Consider the following 17962-nt stretch of genomic DNA (forward strand, 5'->3'; position numbering starts at 1 on the left):
GTTCAAAAAAAATTTAGTTTTAATAAAAAATAACAAATAAATGTGTAGTGAATAGCACCAAAAAAAGGTAAAATGTAGTTTTTCGTTAAAAGTGAACAGTACCAGGAATGTTTCGTTAAAACTCCCTTCAATTTTTGGTTGCTAGAGAGGCCGTTCGCTTGGCTACCGACATTGGAAATTAGTTAAGATCGTTCGGTGCTTTGCGTGCTTGTCAAGTCCGGCGAATTTCCGATACAGTGACACATAGATTGACCAGGTTAGCCTTGTATTCTTATACCGACTTTTTTGTAGATTGAAATCTCTCTTAGTTCTCTTAATAAAATCGGTATCATTTCCCCTAAAAAAAATCTTCTTATAACTTTTCGTTGTAACTGGGCGCCAACCACCGCCTCCTCACCGGCTGCCTCCCCTAGCGCCGCCGTTCCCTCTCTGTTTCTCCTCTTCCCTCGTTCCCTTGCAAACTCAACGACAATCATATCCGCATTTTGCATGCTCAACTTCAACAACTGTTTTGACTGCTAAAGTATACTAGTTTTAAAACAAAAGGATCAAAATATGTACTCATATGTACTCCTCTACCTCTCAACCCTTACAAAACCAACTGCAATAAGAAAGGATGCGGCTATAGTTCTCTCTACGGTTGCTATCTTGGCGTAATTGTAGGTACGACTCCGCTGACAAGGTCGCTGCCGGAGACGTCTGAAGAGACGTAAGGATGCCTCACTGCATTGGATGAGGATGGTGGAGTCTCTACCTTTCCACCACTACCACCGGTCACTGATTCCGTTGTTTTGCTGTCAGACTCCGGCATCATAAACCATATGTTTTCGAGTTCCCGAACAACCTCTGCCATTGAGGGTCTCGCGTCTGTATCATCTTCGCAACACTTGAGAGCCAAACTCAAGAACTTTTCCACACACTCGGAAGGATAAGACCCCATTCTTCCATCAATTACTGAGAAGATCATACCGGATTGGAATGCAATGTTTACCTGAAGCGCAAGAAAACTTGTAAATAACACTAAAACCGGTGCAGCTAGTCGGTCACAGGGATTAAACAGCGTTAACAATACGCGATCTTAACTTGACAAAGAAGTTATATTCTTACATGCAAAGCATAGAAGATGGTTTATATATATAGTTATCCAAAACAGTCTGTAATTAGGTTCGAGTAGTTACCTCTCGAACAATGTTTTTGCCATGTGAGATTGGCTGCATCCCTGTCAAGAGCTCCAAAAACACAACACCGAGGCTATAAACATCGCTCTTATCCGTCAGCTTATGAGTTAAGAAGTACTCTGGATCAAGGTAACCCTGAAAATAAATTCAAATAATAAGAGAGTTTTTAATTTGTATTGCTGTTAATTAATAATTTGGTAAGAACAATGCTTATGAGTCTTACCGGTGTCCCCTTCACTACTGTGGATACATGAGCAGGCACAGTCCCTTCGAAATCTGGAACTGGGGCAAGTCGGGAAAGTCCAAAATCAGCAACCTTTGCAATAAACTTAGAGTCCAATAATATATTGCTGGCCTTGATATCTCGATGAAATATCGGAGGGTTGGCTTCTGTATGGAGGTATAGGATGCCCTTGGCTGATCCCAGGGCAATTCTTAATCTCATCTCAAAACCAAGCGGTTCTTTAGACCTAGCTGCTGAGACACGTAACAGTTATATGTTAAAGCTTGTCGAATGGCATGTTAATCGAAGTCCCTATTGTAAATTCCTAGTCAAACATTTACGAGCAGTAAATTACTCCGCCAAAATCCAGAGAGAAATGAAGTAAGAACCAAAGACAGTAAAGACTAGAATGTTAGGTTTACCAGAAAGGTGATCCCTTAGAGTTCCGTTGGACATGAACTCATAAACCAACATCTGCACGCACAAAAATAACGCACGTCAAGCTTGTTCCAAATAAATTTGTTGGTTCCAACGTAACAAAAGAGAGCAAGAAGAGGAGATAAAGTGGCAATCGATCTCACGCGAAATTATGTAAGAAAACAGAAACGAAAATTGGAATACAAAGATGCATTTTAAAGTTTTTGGTGCATTTTGAAGTAGAGCCTTAACTTGAGCAGTTAACTTATTAAGTGTCTGCGCCTCGTACGTTCTGCGTTTGATTTCTTTCATTCGTTTTCCATTAGTAAATGATATAATAATTTGATTTCATGGATTTCGTTTCCCTAGCTCTTCTGTAGTTGGCATTCATTTCCAATTTGTATGTAGATGAAAAGTATTTCCTGATGCAGTTTATTATCGACCACATTACAGACGGAATTTGATAGACAAACATGGAGATGACTACACCTTTTTCGTTTGGGATGAATAAATCTTCTGAAGAAAATGTAGCAGAAATACATTCAGAAAGGATAAGCAAAAGTACCTGTTCCCCTTCTTCATCACAATACCCGACTAAGGACACGAGATTCCTATGATGTAAGGGTGACAATAATTCTATTTCTGTTAGAAACTCCTTCTCGCCCTGTAATGATCCCTCTTGTGCACGTTTTATGGCCACAACTGTTCCATCAGCAAGGGTGCCTTTATAAACCCTTCCATAACCTCCTTGTCCAATTTGAGCAGAGCTGTTAAACTTGTTTGTAGCAGTGGACATTTCTCCATAAGTAAAAGCCTTGACACCTTCAATTTTTATGGAGCTCTTGGATGCTGCGTATGAACAGAGGCACAATGTTAAAAACGAAATTGTTTAGTCCAAGACGTGATGCGCCTGCCCAATCTTACTAGATTCAATTGAGTGTGGGGCTTCTCAGGATTCATAAGCCCTATGGAATTTATCATTTATGCAAATAACCTTTCGCCTTAGGATGGTAAGATACTCACTGTGACGTCTTCTTGAAATTGCATGGCGGTCCTTCAAATGTTTTCTGAATATAAGAAGAGAAACAATTGCAGATAATGCGACGGCACCAGCAATAGTCCCTAATATTATGCCAGCCAGAGCGCCCTTGCTTAGACCGGAATTTGAAGAGAGGGCAACCACTGTGACACCAACAAGAGCCATGAGATCAACAAATTGAAATCAGCAAACAGTTTCACATCATAGATACATGAATGAACAGATGAATGTATTAACTAATGCATATTTGATAAATGAACCCGTTCACTACAGAATGTATTCAATTCTATTATCCTATCATTTTAAAATGCACAGCATCGGAATTAATGTAATTTCAACAGGAAGGCAACAAAAGAGAAAGTAGTTAGGTCTGATTAAATCGGACACCCTCCACAAGCTACTGAACTGTGATAAGAGTAGTCAAGCTAAGCAAACATAAACCCCCCACTATTCCGAATTATCCCACTTCTCCGACAAATTCATGTAGAAAATGAAACATATAAAAAAAAAAGGTTTTTGAGACAAACCATCCTTGTAAGGCTCCAGTAGAATGAAGCCGAGAAGTTCATAGGGTCCAAATACATCACTGTCAGGAATTTTCCATGATGTGAACTTGGTCATGACTCTTTTAACTTCGCTTGTATTGAAAATATGGGAATTATTGGCCTTATCAACATATACAGGAAAAAGCTTCAGAGAAATTCTCAGTCGAGGTCCCTTTTCCCATACAAATGAAGTAATGTCCAGCTGATCAAGATCTAAATCGAGACCAGAAGTAAGATACCCCTCAAATGTACTTTTGTATGGGCGAAAATCTGTGAATCCGGGACTTTTCAACCGATACTCAACAAGCAGAGGAGCACCACAAAAACAAGCTTCAGGAATATATTCGAAAGGGGGTGGGCATGCTTGACTCGGACAGTTGGCAGTGGAGTTAATCGAAATCTGACTGTCATTTTTGTCACCACTTTCGGTCCCACAGAAGTTATCAAGACTGGAATTTGAGCAAAGCGGATTTCCCCGAAGCCTGAACAAAAATAATCAGAAGAGAAAGATTAATGAAGTATTTCATTACAGTGCTAAATATTTGTATAAGAACAATATAACTTGCACTTCGAGATATATTAACATAGAACAAAGTCCAGAAGCACACCCGACAGTGACATTTTGCGGAACTGCGGTACTGCCGTTTACACTTGTAAGGTCATTGTTCTGCAACTCCCTGCAACATCAGAAGCCACATTCCACTTGTTAACCAATTTTATAAACAGCGGCATCCTAACACTAGAAAGTGTAAATTCACACACACACACACACACAACCACTGGGCCACTCCCTCTTCACCAACAGAAGTAACCATTTTCTAACTCCAGTTCTTACACGATTAGTTTTTCTGTCGCGTTGAGTTTCCTGTTTTGCCAAAGTGCTGCTGGAATGGAGCCACTCAATGAATTGTTTGCTATAGACCTGCCATGCGAAATAAATTTTCTCAGTTTACTTCATAACATAGTTTTTATTATTGGCACTGCTAAAACATTTGATAACATCTTAAAGAAAATAACTTCAAACTCTTCCTGTTCACAAAGTAAGATAGACGGAAGCTCAAATTTGAGCTAAACAAAGATTGATCAACAATATTACTTAATAATCCAAAATAACAAAAGAACAGTTTGAAGTGGCTCACAATCTCTGAAGATTAGGAAGTTCCGAAAAGTTGCCAGGAATTCTTCCGGTCAGAGTGTTGTTAGATAAATTGCTGCACACAAAGTTCATACTTTGAATATTAAAAATCCATGTAATCCTTTTAGAATTAATTATATGATCTCTAAAGCTTAACACTGCTTTTTAGAGAACATTTAACAAGAAAATCCTACTAAATGTTAAATATAATACATATGGGCATATCATTTGCAAGGTAAATAGCGACTTACATCGTCGTGATTTGATCAGAGAGTTTACCCAGAGGCAAGGATCCATTTAGCTGATTTGAGCTTAGGTCTCTGAAAATTGGTATGAATAAATAACGAATTACTTAAGATACTGTCGAAACGTAACATACATTATATTCTAAGAATTTAGAAAAGCCAGAAAATCACTAAAAATAATGGGGTATGAAGTGACACTTCTTGAATGAACTTACACATAACCAAGGTTTGGAATCCTACTCAAATCAGGAATAGGCCCTTGTAAGTTGCAGTTCCTCAAACTCCTGAAAGAAACAACAAAAACACAAGGATATTCAATCTTGACATGATTCGTTGTGTTAAATATTAAGAGCTACTTCTCGATTGTCATTCCAAACAACCAGCAACATCACCTAATGTGATATAACATCAGATAGAAATGGGAGATGTTCCCTGCACAGTGGTTGGAAATATGTGTTTCCCAACAAAAACTATGATTCCCTCTATTGTTGCTATGATTAATCACAAATCTTTTGGAATTACACCTCCGTAGTTGGAGCTTTAAACCTGATGTATGAATAAATAGAGATTCTAGTCCTTAGATCACACGCTTTTACCTTTAAATTTACTAAAAGAAATAGAATCAGAAGCAGCACTTACAACTTCAACAGCTTAGACATGTTGCTATACGAATCTGGAATTGTAGTCCCATCAAAGTTGTTGTTGTCAACTTGACTGCAAAACAAATAAGATTATAGGGCTAAGAAACTTGATACGGGATTGCATCCCTCAAATTATGTTGTAGAAAAAGGAAAGTCTAGAGAATTGTTCCCAACAGTACGAAAATTCAAGAAAGGAAAGGATGAAAACATAATTAAGGCACAAATTATGTTCCAAAAGTAAGCAAACATACAGTATTAATAAGTTTGGCAACTTTGAGAACTCTGGCGGAAGATACCCAGATAAGTTGTTGTTGTCAAGAAGACTGCAAAAAGTCCAATACATTTATTCAACTCAAGATGGCCATACAGACACAAACAAAGAGGGCAAATTAAACTAATGAACCAAGTTGAAGATTCTGAATATTGCCAGCATACTACTTACAAGTGGACAAGACTCGGTAATCTGGAAAGCTCAGGTGGAATTTGCCCGCTAATCGAATTGTTGTTCATGTGACTGCCCAAAACGGAAAAGATGTGAAACATAAGAAAGACAGAACTATAAACAACACAAGATAATATTACACTTTTTAAACTAAAGCAGCATTTGAAAAACCCTTACAAATGCTTGGTCTTGTTCAAATTTGCAAACGATTTAGGTAATGGTCCTGATATTTGGTTCTGGTCGATTTGTATTCTGTCCAAGTTTGGAAGATAACCGAGCTCTTCAGGCAAGGAACCTGATAATTGGTTTCCGTTGAGGAGCCTGTAAACGCAGAATATTTGATGTATAATGAAAGTTAAGAAACTTAGCACTGATAAGTTATCATAAATTGAGGTATATTTTGATTGTTTGATTCAGATATTGGGAGTATCTCATAAACGATAAAACCTACACATGTATTCTTGCTTTCTAATACTGTCAACATAAAGCATTACCATGTGATGAAAATGTACGCTTGGTGATTCAGTCTAACCAAATTTTGCCAAAATGTCAAAACAGTTTAACTTACAAAAGTTCCAAGGTTGTTATGTTGCCTATCTCCTTCGGTATACTTCCACTTATGTTGTTCCACATAAAATCCCTATCAGAAGAATACATGGAGGAATATACATCAGAAGAGAAAATCATTCACCATCATATTAAGGAGAATAGCAAATTTTCCAGAATACTGAGAAGAGATTGTCCAAGAATTTAAAGCTTCTTTCAAAATATGTGGTGCCTTACAATATTTTCATTTTAGATAAGCGGCCAAGCTCTGGTGACAAACTTCCTAACAGATTCATAGTTAGTAGTTGCCTGCATTAAAGAAGGAAAACTTGTTATCATAGCCAAAGTCTACTTGAAGTTTAAAAGTTCAACATGTTTTTGACGGTAACAAAATATACTTTTCATGTCACACAAGACATTCAGCATTACTTGATTCTGTAAACCCTAGATGACTACTGATTGATTTTAGGAACAGGATCGACTTTCTTATTTCATTCTGATATTTCTACAAAGTTCATAATTGAATCACCTACAAGCAGGGAGTTTTTTTCATTGAAACCGCTTGGAACCAGAGAAATGAAAATGAAATCTCTCCATGAATGGAGGAAAGAATGAAACAAGAAAAGGCAAAGGTGAAAGGGTATTCTCCGTTTAGTCACCAATCATGCAAAGTATAAATGAGAACCAGAAAGATTAAAACATACAATTCTTGAACATGATGATAGCCATCATCTAATGTTTTGTTGTAGCAAAGCACTCCTGTCCAGTTTGCCGTACATGGGTCTCCTCGATTCCAGTTGCTCAGATTCTTGTTGGGATCAACCAAACTTCTCTTGATGGCCCGCAGCGCCGTCACTGCAATCCAACACAAATGATAATCCTTATTGATTAACACAGCCAAACTAAATTTTTCTAAAAAGACCAAGTATGAGGATATCCAGATCAAAAAACAAGGCAATTTCATAATCATGCTATACATCAGAAATGAGTCGAAAAATCGCAAACATTATTGTTGGAGTGCATGAATCTGCTGGAAGTGGACATAGACACCAATCCCTCTAGAAGACAGTAAACTTGAAACAGGTCACTTATTTGTCAAATGAAGTTACAAATTCCTGAAGAACTTCTAAATCGATTTCACATAATAATAACTGTACTCAAGCATTCCCTAACTATAAAAAAGCCGAGCTTCAAAAACATAAGCAAAATCACCTTCTGCAGGGTGGGTGATACCAAGATCTTGTGCTCCAGCTCGTAGCGAAGACCAGCACAAGAACATGCCGAAAACCCATGCATATGTCCAAACTGTTGATGGATACATCCCGAGACCGCAAGAATCACTACAATTCCAACCTACCCTTTACAACACAATGGCAGAATTTTATGCAGAAGTGGAATAGTCCCCCTGATATCAAGCACCAAGCACAAAAAAGATTGCAAATTGAATTAGAAAGCAACCCAATATGTTGAAATAGTGTGCCTAACAACTGAACTGAATCCTCAAGTCCTCAAGCAATTTAACACTAAAACCAATAAGCTCCAACCACTTCAAAACAAAACATATGAGAATGTAAAGTGAAAACTCATACGGCAGACAGCTTGGAGACGAAATAAAGGAAACCCAATTGCCAGAAACTCACAGAAGCATAGAAAAATGGAGATTTTGATAGCCTTGAAATTTAAAAAGAAGTGATGCAAAAAGAGAGAAGCTTTTGGTTTTGGGTTGAATTTGATTTGAATGTACTACCAACTGCGAGAAGATTCAAACAATAGCATGAAAATAATACATAAATGGCACCTGGGAGTTGGGAGTTGGTTTGGTATTTTTCTGACCAGGTCTCCATAACTAATGCTGAATAGATGATTGAAGTTGATGATGACGATGACACAGCCCATCGTTTTCTTTTGCTCTTTTTTATTGAAAAAAAAAACAATTTGGTGAAATATTTTGTATACAAAAATGAAAAAATGAAAAGGGAGTTTGGGTGTTGGTGGGAGTTTGAAATTGTATACAGCCTAATGGTGGTGGTGGGGTGGGGGTGACAAGAAACTGAAGTCTGAGAAAATGGCCAACTACCTAATGAGCTGATGGGCTTAACTTCGGGCTCTGTATTTTTATTTTTTTTTAACAAACGATATCATTTACATTAAGGAAGAGATGGTAGACTTAATTTTATAATTAGCTAGATCATAGTACTAAGTAGCATCGGCGCTCTATATAGTTTCTCACATTTTTCACAACATGAATTCAATTTTGAATGGTGAAAACCTTAACTATGTATCTTGAGCATGTTTACCAACTTCAAACCGGAATAAGAAGAGACTAAAACGACATCAATTGGAGTTACGAAGAGATCAAAGTTTAAGTGTTTACTAATTATCTATCACGAATTAATTTGTTCAAGATATTTAAACTTAAGATATTTCAATTACAAAATTAAAAAAAAATCATTAAACGGTATTACTAAATGCTCTTACTAACTTGATTAGCTGATATGTAATTTTCAATAAAGCGTTTACTAAATATTATCATGAATCAATTGTATGGAACTCATAATTCAAGTTATTTGAACCTTAAACTTTTCAGCTCACAAATAAAAATGAATATCATTATACTGTATTACTAATAGAGGATTGCTCTTACTGACTTGATTAGCTGATAAGTAAGAGATATTTGTAAAACACCTTAATTAATAATATTGCAAGAATAATCATCATAACTATTGCAGGAATAATCAATATTTTTTTATACCACGTCATTAATACAGGTAGGATCCACCAATATTAAATAAATAAGATGTTAACCTACTCATATGTAGCAAGTGAGAACGCATATAATTCCGTCAACCACCACGTTTTTGCATGACATATGTGTTGTCTATTTAATCTATTTAGTCCAACACTTATAAATATTGGCATGAATAAATAAATAAAAAATATGCTCTTCTCACTAATCAGTAGAAAAAAAAATTCCTGCTGCTTGTCTGCAGTTCAATCACTCGCAACAATATTTCCAAAATATTATTTAAAGAAAAAAAATACCCAAACGGCAGTAGTGAAAGCGAGGGTATGGAACATGAAGTCAAATTTAGATAGGATTTTAGGGTAAATTATATTGGAGTAATGAATGAGTTTTTAGACTTTAGGCGCATTATTTTACCATCAAAGTTGGATTTGGTGCTAATATCAAATTCTGGCCAAACATCATCGAGATTTTGAATAATTACATTAACGTGTCTTCAATTAAAAGATATATTTTATTGGAGCTTACGAGAACAACGAGCGAGAAAAATAATATGTTAGGATTATGATAATATATTGTAGACATGATCGAAATCGTGATGTACATGCATAAAGCAGTTGTACCCTTTTCCTCCCCTTACGTAAAATCTACAAAGCTGTATGCAATTTTTTTTTTAAACTCTTCGTATCGGCCTTCTTGGAAGCAGAGCTTTGTTCCACCAGAAATACATAGTAAATTCTTAAAATTTGCTCAAGCGGCAAAGGAAAGTGAAGTGATATGTTTGAATTATGATAAATGTAGGCATGGACGAAGCTGCAAAGGCATGTGTGCATGAAGCAGTAGCACCATTCCCCCCCCCCCCCTTCTCCTCTCCCACCGGGCCACCACCACTACCACCGCTGCCACCATTTCAGCGACTTCATTGAAGTGTCGGCAAACTCCACAAAGTTATATGGAATTTTTTATAAAAAAAAAAATTCTTAGCATCGAGCTTCACATGCGGCAGAGTTTCGCTCCGACACTAAATTAGGGTTCAATTTTCTTCAGTGTGATACAAAGTTGCAAAGAATCATCCAATTTCCTTAAATTAGGTAAACTTTAATTGATGCATGTGGACCTTCAAGCTTTTAATTATGCATAATTACAAGGAGATAGATAGAGTGAAATGGAACCCTCCCACCTTTAAAGAAGGAATATGAACATCTGCCTACCTCATCACATTTGGACTCTTTCACAAGTTATTCGCTGCAAAACGAGCCAAAGAGGCAACCAAATATTTCCACACTACTTCTTGTTTGGAAAGTAATGTTGACCAAAGAGAAAGATTGAAACAGTCAAGAACAACGAAAACTTTTTAAGTGGACAAAAACTCTTTAAATCCAGATAAGTTAACCCAAATATTCAATCCTTCAATGGCGGGGGGATAGCAACCAAAAGAGCCACTTGCAAAGGGTTCAAAAGCGGACATATGCCAACGAAAACCTTTTAAGTGGAAAAAAACTCTTTAAATCCAGATAATTCAATCAAATATCCAATCCTTCAATAGCGGGGGATAGCAACCAAAGGAGCCGCTTGCAAAGGGTTGAAAGCGGACATATGTCATCGAATCAGATGTGAAATGTCATCAAATCGGATGTGAACAAATTTCTTAAATCCGCTCTTAGAGTTTAAGAAAAAAGAGCATATATATATATATATTTTAAACATCTTATACTTTTCTTTTTTATTTTTACTTTTTAGCTTGAATCACACAGAAATTTCAAAGTCGATGTGATCATTTTTTTTTTTTTTTTTTTTTTTTTTTTTTTTTGGAGAACCTCGGCGGTATGAGGGAAATTTATTGATAAGAAAAAAGAAGATACACCTAGACAGGGGAGACATAAACCTAACCCCTCATAGAACAAGAGAAAAGAAATACAAAAAAGGGGGGGACATGCACCTTACCCCTTTTGAGAAAGAAAATACAAAAGAGGGGGGGACATAGACCGTACCCCTCTTGGAAAAGAAAATACAAGATGTGATCATGTAGTTATCAAATTATTAATTTGAGAGGATGCGTGGCCGCCCAATTAGCTTTCACATGATTGGCCTGCGATTTTTGGCACTCATTCCATTCACCAATCTCGTGCCGTAAGCTTGATGACCCAAAAATAAGAAAGAAGAGAACCCTATGTATTGGGCCTTGGGACCAATGGGCTAATCGAATGTTTTGAAAGGACTGGGCCAATTCTCATGCACATTGGGTAAGACTGGTCTTTTAAATCGGTCGGATGTATGCTTGAGACTGTTTTATACGAAGCATTTACACTTATAAGCACTTTTACTGGAAAAAGAAAAGAAAAAAGACAAAACTTTTAGTAGAAGAAAAATGCGAGAAAGACCGCATTTGGTAAATCACATGTAAACCGCCTCTCTAAAAACTTTTAACGATTATCCGCTTAACATTGGGAAGCTGGCTAATTCTCCCTTTAGGATCAAGCATGAAACACCAAGGACCTACCTTTCTAAGGGCTGGTTTGGTATTGCTGTGCTTTGAAAAAAAACTGCTGTGAGAATAAGCGGCTGTGAAATAAATCAGCAGAGTGTTTGGTAAATTTTTTTTGTAAAAGTGCTTTTGAAAAAAAAAAAAAACAGTCTGATAGTGGGTCTTTTCATTAAAGAAGCACTGTAGTTCTGTGTGCTTTGAAAAAAAAGCTAGTTTTCCAAAGCTACAAATTGCAGCTTCAGCTTTTTCCTTTGATTTCGGCTTATTCTCACAGCATCTTCCAAAATAAGCCATTTTTTTTAAGTTTACCAAATACCAAAAACACTCACAACTTTTTTTCATAGAAGGTTTTTTTAAAATCACCTCAACCCCAAACTGGGGCTAAATAATACACTTCACGACTCATGCCATATTTTTCTCAAACAAAACTAGAAAAGTAGGTTTGATTTCAGTCCACAAGTTTGCTACACATCAACATTCATCGCCAACGAAGAAGGGGACCAACCTCTCTGCTTTCCCACAACAAGTTGCAACTAATTACCAAATCCCACGACAGATTTTGCCCCCACATGCAAAAGCCATCAACTTCGAGTAATTACTTCAGATTTGAACGCCCTTCCATATGCATTTGTTCACAATTAACCCAGGCAGCTTTCGCCTAGTGAAGCTCATCTGTAGCTCTCAATTTAAATGTCATGTGCATGCAAGTAGTTGTAAATTAGACCCAAATCACGCGTAATAAGTAAATTTAAACAAGCTACATGTAAATGTTTGAATGCATTTGGATTTACAACTTGTTTCGCTCGTGGCTCACAATTGTTTTGTTGAGCTACATGTCAACTGTTCGAGAATTGACACTATGGTCACTGGACAAGGTAGCTGCTAGCATTATGCATTTGCATGCGTTACTATGAGCATCTGTTGATAAACTCATTCGACATATATTGACATGCTCACTCAAAAGTTATTGACACATACTTGCTCGAAAATTGTTGGTATCCATTGACAGACGTGCAACATGACTTGGTAAGCAACCTCAGGTCCACCAATGCTAGATGAAATGTCCAAAAATTTCAGCAAATAATATAGGTAGACATATGTATCTTTCAAAAAGGGTGGAAATGCGACGCGTGCATACATCATTGGCTATTTGGATTCAAAGTAGCTCCTGTGGGAGCCCACCTCTTTATCCTTCATGTCCTGTTCACAGCCAACATGTCAGCCGCCCGACGTGTAGGGCCGCCGGAGTGTACAAATTAGACCGTATGATGACGTGGCCCTAAGCAGGCCAGTTGTTTAGTGAAGTCGACGCTGGCGCGAGTCCTAGTCACCTGTGTTTTGCGTGGCCGAGATATGCAGTGAGACCGGACCATTAAGCCCGGTCCCAAGATTCAGTAACACGTCCCATCCACCGTAACTTATTTTATGCACTACATTATTCCTAAACATTCGAGGATGTTAAGCGTACCTGCAACTTTGAGTCTTACCTGGCTGACATAGATGAACAGTTTAAACTCGATGATGTAGAGTACGTGTGGTTTTTAAATGTTATGTGTGATTAGCTTAGATATATATACGGAAGACGTTGGTTGTCACATGTAATCAAACCAGTTATAAAGAAAGTTAAAAGTTCTACTCCAAATTGATCAATTAACAATTGTTGAATAACTCAACTTCTTATACATGTTTGCAAGGTTTCTTAACGGTCTAATGTGAGACATTCTTCGCAAACTCACAATTAATGTGCAATGTTAAAGCATATCGCAAGGGGTTCGAAATATCTAATACCGAAGGTTATTGTCCAGCAAAATAACTTGAAATCTTTTACATTTTCCACCTATTGAGAACTGGTTTTGCTTTCAATATCCACTCCAACGCGATATCACAATAAATCATCTATGAGGTAAACTTTACAGCTCCACATGATCTGACACGTCACTAAATATGATTTATCCATGTAAAAACGTCATACGTGAGAGGTGTGTTAAGCATATCCCACATCGAAATATAGATGTATAAGCTAAGAGCAAATTGAAATCCAAAATCCATTCCAAAGCCAAAGAGATTAAATGATTAAAAGGCTACGAAATAGGGAAAACCAACAACTTTTCACGGGAAATGACCAAATAATACGTGATATGCTTATGCTCACTCTATTCTGTCAAGTAGTGACTATTTGAATTAGGACAAGCAACGTAGAAAAAGAAAACTATAGCTTAAAATGGAATACTTGTCAAGCTAGTCGTTGTATAACTAAAGATAAGATCAATGGCAGATTTATGATTCGAACCTCGGGAGTTTTATTGTTAAAAGTTTAAGTTTGTTAGACAGAAATGGAATGCAAAGCGCGTAAAAAAATTTCAATTTAGTCACTGAAGCATTTCGTCGAACACTTGGTAAGTTTGTTGCTATCGGTAAAAAATCAAGTCACGAACATGTCAATGATATCGACTTATGCCGAAACAATCTGATGAGTGATATTAAAAGAATTTGTCGAGACTGTCGACGTAATCTATCGAGATATGCCTAACAAACATTACATCAAACACTTCATGGACACAAAAAAAACTCATACCAAATATTCAAAGAGTCCTCCCAAAACCTTCATATATATAATTTATGAACTCCGAATAGTTCTGGGACCACCTTGGTCCCAATGTACATTCGTCCTGATGAGACTTATATGCATGATTCAATAATTTCTAGCTAGTATCCAAGAAAACATGGTAAATAAAAGCTCTTTATGCAACCCGCAATCGTGACCCCATTTATTCAGAGACCATATAATCTCTCTCTTCTCTCTCTGCACAGTAGCTCCAAGCTCCGCCCACCTCACATGGCTTCCCCTCTCAATGGCAGCAACAGGCTCTCCCTTGCCATGGAGCGCACTGGCCAATGGTACTACAACTATCAAACCCTCTCTTGCATTGTGCCAGGAAACCGGATTTGGCACGGCGGTGGTCCGGTCACTCAGATCGAATCATCTGCCGGCCGGACATATATCCATCCATACAGCATGCATGCTGACTAATTTCTTTGTTTAAAACCTAATACACAAGCTTCTGCACTTCTTTATGTGTGTTTGTAGGATTTTCTCTCAAGATATCCCGTCAGATGTTGTGGTTCAAGTTGGTGAAGCCAATTTCTCTCTACACAAGGTATTAAATTCACTAGATCGAGTCCCAATCTCGTTCAAGTTTACATGTTTTCGGTGTTGATAACATGCTTATGTTCTATTGAGGTCGTATTTGTTTGAAATTATATAATTAGTTAGTTATAAGTCATTTTTATTGTTGATTAACGTGCTTATGTTCTATTGAAGTCGTATTTGTTTGAAATTAGATAATTAGTTAGTTCTAAGTCACCTTTGGCGTTGAATAAACAATTCGAAGTTGCCTTTCTAGCTTGTTCGATGGTATATATTTTACGTGCTGATATCGTGCTTGTGTTCGAGATTTTGAGCTTGAACCCATCGTTGCATGTGTTGATATTGTGCTAATGTCGCGATTTCGTCTCAATTTCGAGTGCATGCATGCTTAACTAACGTGATTAACAAATTAATTACACGAAATTATTAACTTAATTATTCTACTTGCAGTTCATGCTTGTGGCGAAAAGCAACCGCATAAGGAAGCTGATAATGGAGTCTAAAAAACCGGACCTAACGAGAATCGACCTCTCCGACGTTCCCGGAGGCCCGGAGACGTTCGAGAAGGCGGCCAAGTTCTGCTACGGCGTCAACTTCGAGATCACAGTACACAACGTCGCCGCCCTCCGTTGCGCGGCGGAGTATTTGGAAATGACAGAAAAGTACTGCGACAACAACCTCACCGGCCGCACTGAAGATTTCTTATCTCAAGTCGCTCTCATGAGCCTCTCCGGTGCCATTGTCGTGCTCAAGTCCTGCGAAGATCTCCTTCCCATGGCGGAGGACCTCAAAATCGTACAGAAATGCGTCGATGTCGCCGCTTCCAAGGTACTTAACTGTAATTAACTTCTAATCATGCAGTATTATGGTCTAACGATATTCTTTTGGTCGTAATTATGTGATTAATTGTTGATTACAGGCCTCAATCGAAGCAAAATTTCCGAGTCGATCGCCGACGAATTGGTGGACAGAGGAATTGTCGATTTTGGACATTGAGTTCTTCGGCAGAGTTATCACCGCGATGAAGCTGCGCGGCGGGAAATCATTGACCGTTTCCAGCGCTATCATAACTTACGCTGAGAAATGGCTCCGAGATATCGTCCGAGACCGCTCTGGACCCGCCGCGAAATTGGCCGCTTCGGACGACTCCGATCTGCGACTCCAACAACGGGAGCTTCTGGAATCGATCGTCGCGATCTTACCGACTGAGAAAGCTGCAATGCCGATCAACTTCCTCTGCTGCCTTCTCAGATCTGCGACCTTCGTCAAGGCGTCGAGCGCGTGCAAGACCGAGCTCGAGAGGCGGATCTCGTCGGTCCTGGAGCACGTGACCGTCGACGACCTCCTGGTACTGTCGTTCACCTACGACGGCGAGAGGCTGTTCGATCTCGAGAGCGTGAGGAGGATTATCTCCGGGTTCGTGGAGAAGGAGAAGAGCGTCGCGGTCTTCAACGCCGGCGATTTCAGGGAGGTTTGCTCGGCGGAGATGATCAGAGTCGCGAAGACTGTCGACGCGTATCTTGGTGAGATCGCCACGTGTGATGAGCTCAGTATCTCGAAGTTCAATGGCATTGCCAACCTCATCCCCAAAGGCGCGCGTAAGGTCGACGATGATCTCTATCGTGCTATTGATATTTACTTGAAGGTAGGTAATTTACTAATTACGAATTGATTAATTATTTTTACAAATGCACCATTATTTTAGATTAAGTCGCACAATACATTTCTATTGACAGGAATCGGAATCTAAAATATTTATTTACGAGTCAATTTCCAAGCCTCAAGTTCTCTATTAGAAAACTCGTAAGACAATCTATCAATCTCGCTAACAAAACTTATATCAAACCACTTGGACTATTTTTTCTTGAATTGAAAATTTGAATTTGATTTACTTTAATTATCACAATTTCAAATCGAGTAATGCTACACTGACCACATATTTGTATCATCATTTATATAATCTCTCTAATAGAGGTATGACTCGCCAATGCATGTAAGTCCATCTCTATTAGAAATATAATGCAGATTATGATATAAATATGTGGTAGGAGTATAATTTTTGTTTCAAATATATCTTTAAGTAAACATTTTGTAATTTAGTTGATTAATAACATTAACTTTTGCGTCCAAAGTATGTAGATAAAATTGCACTTTATTGTTAATTAATCGTAACTTATGTGTTAATCGTGATTAATTACTCATATGCAGGCCCATCCGAACCTTGATGAGATAGAGCGGGAGAAGGTGTGCAGCGTAATGGACGCATTGAAGTTGTCATACGAAGCGAGAGTCCACGCTTCACAAAACAAACGACTCCCCGTTCAAATCGTACTGCACGCGTTGTATTACGACCAGCTAAAGCTGAGGAGCGGGGTGGACGAAAACGACGTGCAAGACGCAATAACGACGAGGAGTCAGGTGCAACACGACGTGTCGTTGGCGAGGGAAAACGAGGAGTTGAGAACGGAGTTGTTGAAGATGAAGATGTACATTACGGACCTGCAGAAGACTGGTTCTGCAGGGATTGCAACGACGTCGTCTGGTAAAGGAGGTGGCGGGCCCAAAAAGGCCACATTTTTCTCTTCTGTGTCGAAGAAATTGGGGAAGTTGAATCCCTTCAAGCAAGGGTCGAAGGACACATCGAATATCATAGATGATGGTGTGGATATTTCCAAGCCTAGAAGGAGAAGGTTTTCTATTTCTTAATTAATCAAGTTTTTGAGGGAGTTTTGGCACAATGGAAAGGTAGCTCATTTATAACCAAAAAGTCACAGGTTCGAGTCGTGGAAACTGTTTCTTTGCAAAACAAGATAAGACTGCGTACGATAGACGTTTCTCTGACTCTCAAAAAGCAGGGACCTTATTGGTTTGGACTCGCTCTTTTAGTTAATTAAGTCTTTGCATTTTGTGTTGGTGTTAATTCTTTGTTTTTCTTTTTCCTAAATCTTTTTAATTTGTTGTTTTGTTGTTTTGTTGAGATTTATTTGTCTTAACTTTGGACTATTTGGTCCAATTGTGCAGCTACGAATGTTCATATGTAGAATATATAATATGATTGTCAACATATGAATTTTTAACGGGGCATGTTTTTTCAGTCTCGCGCGCCCAAATAAGTGCTCTAACATAACTTTTTTTTTTTTAATTTTATTTGTTTGATCGTTTTCATGTGTTCTTA

At 38.0% G+C, this 17962-nt stretch overlaps 3 protein-coding genes across 22 annotated transcripts in view; 2 read left to right on the top strand and 1 right to left on the bottom strand.

Moving 5' to 3' along the window:
• LOC126589217 (putative disease resistance protein RGA1) overlaps positions 1–17962 on the top strand; it is a 120256-nt gene that overhangs the window by 80735 nt on the left and 21559 nt on the right. The window lies entirely within an intron of this gene.
• On the bottom strand, positions 484–8370 carry LOC126589220 (probable LRR receptor-like serine/threonine-protein kinase At1g06840). 5 transcript variants are annotated; one of them, XM_050254450.1, is made up of 21 exons: positions 8210–8370; positions 7624–7816; positions 7116–7266; positions 6649–6720; positions 6434–6505; positions 6043–6186; positions 5866–5937; positions 5675–5746; positions 5422–5496; positions 4998–5066; positions 4789–4857; positions 4542–4613; positions 4238–4324; positions 4011–4079; positions 3385–3884; positions 2842–3000; positions 2384–2667; positions 1824–1875; positions 1402–1655; positions 1179–1313; positions 484–991 (listed from the first exon to the last, which is right to left on the bottom strand). In XM_050254450.1, exons 2-21 carry the CDS (start codon positions 7730–7732, stop codon positions 644–646), a joined length of 2865 nt encoding a protein of 954 aa, XP_050110407.1. In that variant the 5' UTR covers positions 7733–7816; positions 8210–8370; the 3' UTR covers positions 484–643. The 5 variants fall into 5 exon arrangements, with proteins under 5 accessions (XP_050110407.1, XP_050110406.1, XP_050110408.1 ...); XM_050254449.1 differs by having other exon boundaries at positions 8001–8223; XM_050254451.1 differs by lacking the exon at positions 8210–8370 and adding an exon at positions 8052–8200.
• On the top strand, positions 14349–17881 carry LOC126589223 (root phototropism protein 2-like). Its single transcript, XM_050254455.1, has 5 exons — positions 14349–14537; positions 14728–14797; positions 15238–15615; positions 15707–16432; positions 16996–17881. The coding sequence occupies exons 1-5, from the start codon at positions 14383–14385 to the stop codon at positions 17491–17493; spliced, it is 1827 nt and encodes a 608-aa protein (XP_050110412.1). The 5' UTR covers positions 14349–14382; the 3' UTR covers positions 17494–17881.

This window comes from Malus sylvestris, chromosome 11 (genome assembly GCF_916048215.2).
Source record: "Malus sylvestris chromosome 11, drMalSylv7.2, whole genome shotgun sequence".
In the NCBI taxonomy this organism is placed as follows: domain Eukaryota; kingdom Viridiplantae; phylum Streptophyta; class Magnoliopsida; order Rosales; family Rosaceae; genus Malus; species Malus sylvestris.